This window comes from Henckelia pumila, unplaced genomic scaffold (genome assembly GCF_033568475.1).
Source record: "Henckelia pumila isolate YLH828 unplaced genomic scaffold, ASM3356847v2 CTG_62:::fragment_2:::debris, whole genome shotgun sequence".
Taxonomy (NCBI): Eukaryota; Viridiplantae; Streptophyta; class Magnoliopsida; order Lamiales; family Gesneriaceae; genus Henckelia; species Henckelia pumila.
In genome coordinates this window covers 6,294-9,261 of record NW_027331871.1, presented here as the reverse complement: position 1 = coordinate 9,261, position 2,968 = coordinate 6,294, and the positions used below count along the sequence as shown (strand labels likewise).

Genomic DNA, 2,968 nt, shown 5'->3' with positions numbered 1-2,968 from the left:
CAGGCGCAGGCCTAGGCCTGGGGCGTCAGAAAATGGTATCAGAGACGGTCACCAGCCGGCAGACCCCGGAAAATAAGTGCTATGCGGGACAAAGTGCTACGTTCATGGGAGCCACCTCTTGAACCTGCGGGGCAAAGTACTACATGACGGAAGCCACCTCTTGAACCCGTAGAAGCCATCTCTAGATTCCGGGTGCTGGTGGATCGAAAGTTCAAGTCGCGACGAGGACGTCGCGTTCTGAAGGAGGGGTGATTGTGAGACCTCTGTCCCACATGGGAAAAATGAAAGATTTAAAATGAGTTTAAAATGGGCTACAATGGACTTATATAGCAACTTGGGTTAATCATTTTCGTAAAGCCATGACGAATACGAAGTAGTTGCTATAGGGGCCCAATGTGCAGTTGCGCAGGCGCAGGCCTGAGCCCGGGGCATCACATACGCGGCACACATCTGCCCGCACATATGCTTCGAGTCTTCGGCCATTAACTTTTCTTTCTCTCATGTTTGTGTAATTCTAATACAGGCCAAGAAGTTAGACAGAAGTTTAGTGTCATCTTAAAGTGAGATATGATAGAATAGGGGTGATTATGAAAGCCTATGGAGGAAAACAGAATCCTTGGTTCTTATTTGAAAATTTAACAGATACTAATGCTTTCTGGGGTGTGGCAAACCAATTCAAGGCATGATGCTAGTATTCATGCATGCCTTCATGCCAATCCTTCCCAAGTTGAGCCAGCTGCAATTTGTTTCCATGTGTTTTTCGAAGCTGACACAGAGACAAGAATGGCTAAATTTGTATACCTTTTTCAATACTTGTGAAGAAGGATGTTGGTGCTAAATTATCACAAATGCATTTTTCCTATGAACAGAATTCACTAGGAAAATGTATGTCATGAAATTTACTGAATGACAAATAAAAGGTCAAATAAACTTGAACTTCAGCACGGCAACAGCACCAAATAAATGTAATAGAAAGTTCTGGAAGAACACATTTTTAGTAAGAAACCAGATGTCATTCATTAGATAGAGATCTGATTTGCTACTTCTCCTGCTTTGGCTGTTTCATCAAGAATGGTTTGAGACCGTCAGATAAAGCACGAGTTGAAGAAATAGAGGCCTTCAATATGCTTAGAGCCTACAAAGACAAAATGAATCACATTGCATGTAAATGTTGTGAGAGTAATGAATCTTCAGTCAAAAGCTAAAACCTTACCTCTTCCATACCAATGCCAATCTCCTGTTCCTCGACGTCGGATATAGGAATTTTCATCCGGTCAAGAGTGGAAATGATGGATGCCGAAGCTGCTGTTGACACTACCAAATCATCAGACACAATAAACAGTGTAGGTCCTTTAATAAAACTGTTTTGGCCTTTCGGGTCGATCATTGCCATTTGAACACACCCAAAACCAGAGGAAGTAGACCCCAGTAATTTGAAGCTCCGACGGTTATTTTTATTCCGATTTATTATAGGATAACGTTGTTGGTCAAGAGAGAAGATCTGGAAGCAGGAAAGATAATACGGAGGAATTTGGGGTTCCAATAGTCTAGTGATTGCCTCTTTAGACTTCATACACTCTACTATTTCCAAATTAGATATGCTCGTGTATAAACTTTTAATGCTCCCAAGATAGCTGTTATTGCCCAAGATAAACTGAAGTCTTCCTAAGGGAATGATGAGCAAACTAAAAAGAAAATCGACGAAGTCGTTTCGGGCTTGAGCTAATAGAAACCTATTAGTTGATTTTTGCACAAAGACTTTCAAAGTAATCTTCTTAGAATCTGAGCCAGAGTTTTGAATAGTTTGATCTCGCAACAAAGCATCTGATTCACATTTAACCGGAGCAAAGAACCTTTTTGTTTCATGGAGAGTAGCAGCCACTGAACTTACAGAGAAAACGATATCCGATAATGGAGTTTTGGAAACTAATGATCCCTTGAGCAGTTCCATTATCTGATGGAAATACAGAAAACAATACGTATTTTACCGCATAGTTGGGAAAATTACTTGCAAGTCAATGTAACAAAGATTTACCTCTTTCAACCCCACATTCAGAGTTCTTTCCTGCAGTGCACTCGTGTCTTTAACACCATTTAGTTTCAAAATCCGTAAAATCGATGCTGGTGAATTAGTCAGAATTTCCATATCATCAGTTAAAATGAAAGACGATGTTTGTGCAGTAAAGACACCTGATTTGCCTCCACTTGGGGCTCCGATTTCTAAGACATTCTTGGTTATATCTGTATATGTTGAATCAGGACAAAGACATCTCATCTGATAATACATGCTCACACAATTCCATTTTGGACAAATGAAGTACCGGGTCGGTGAAGTATCATCAATCTGAAGCTTTAGCCTACTACATTCGATTTCAGACGAGTTTCTTGGATTGAGCAGCATCAGCTTGCCGGCCTCGGCCCAGAAGTGAGTGTCATCCATATTCTGTAAACATGCATACAAAGAGTTCAAACTTCCAAGAATTGGAGCCTTGTCTCCATAGTGTTTGTTGAGGAGCCGCACTATTGTCCCCAATGGTAATGTCAAGAAACTCAACAAAACATCGGCGAAATCACTATCCACTGCAGCATATAGAACTTTGTTCCTTTCCTTGAACATCATGACTTTCAAAGAGAATTCAAATTCCTCCGGTTCAGCCATGGCCGTGGTTTAAGAAATCAAGAAACTGTTTGTGATGCTGGAGTGGAGCAGAGGCTCGTGGTAGAAGCTATTTGTAATTAGGGTTCTTTGAGATTCGGAAATTAATGGGTTTTTTCTTTTATTTTGGTGGAACTTCTGTTATTTATTCAAGTTGAAAATTTTCATTAAAAAGAAAAAAACTACACAGGAAATGGTCCAATGAAATTCCATGATTTTAATGCAAGAGACAGACTTTCTAATTCTACCTTCATTTACAAGTGCTGTTTCGCCCAAGTTTTAGCCAATAACTTGTCATACTGATAATCTGCG

The 2,968-nt window shown here is 40.3% G+C and overlaps 1 protein-coding gene across 1 annotated transcript; it reads right to left on the bottom strand.

Moving 5' to 3' along the window:
- Positions 1–952: 952 nt before the first annotated feature.
- LOC140873557 (uncharacterized) lies at positions 953–2,731 on the bottom strand. The gene is made up of 3 exons (XM_073276728.1): positions 2,036–2,731; positions 1,214–1,954; positions 953–1,135 (listed from the first exon to the last, which is right to left on the bottom strand). Exons 1-3 carry the CDS (start codon positions 2,657–2,659, stop codon positions 1,040–1,042), a joined length of 1,461 nt encoding a protein of 486 aa, XP_073132829.1. The 5' UTR covers positions 2,660–2,731; the 3' UTR covers positions 953–1,039.
- Positions 2,732–2,968: the final 237 nt, after the last annotated feature.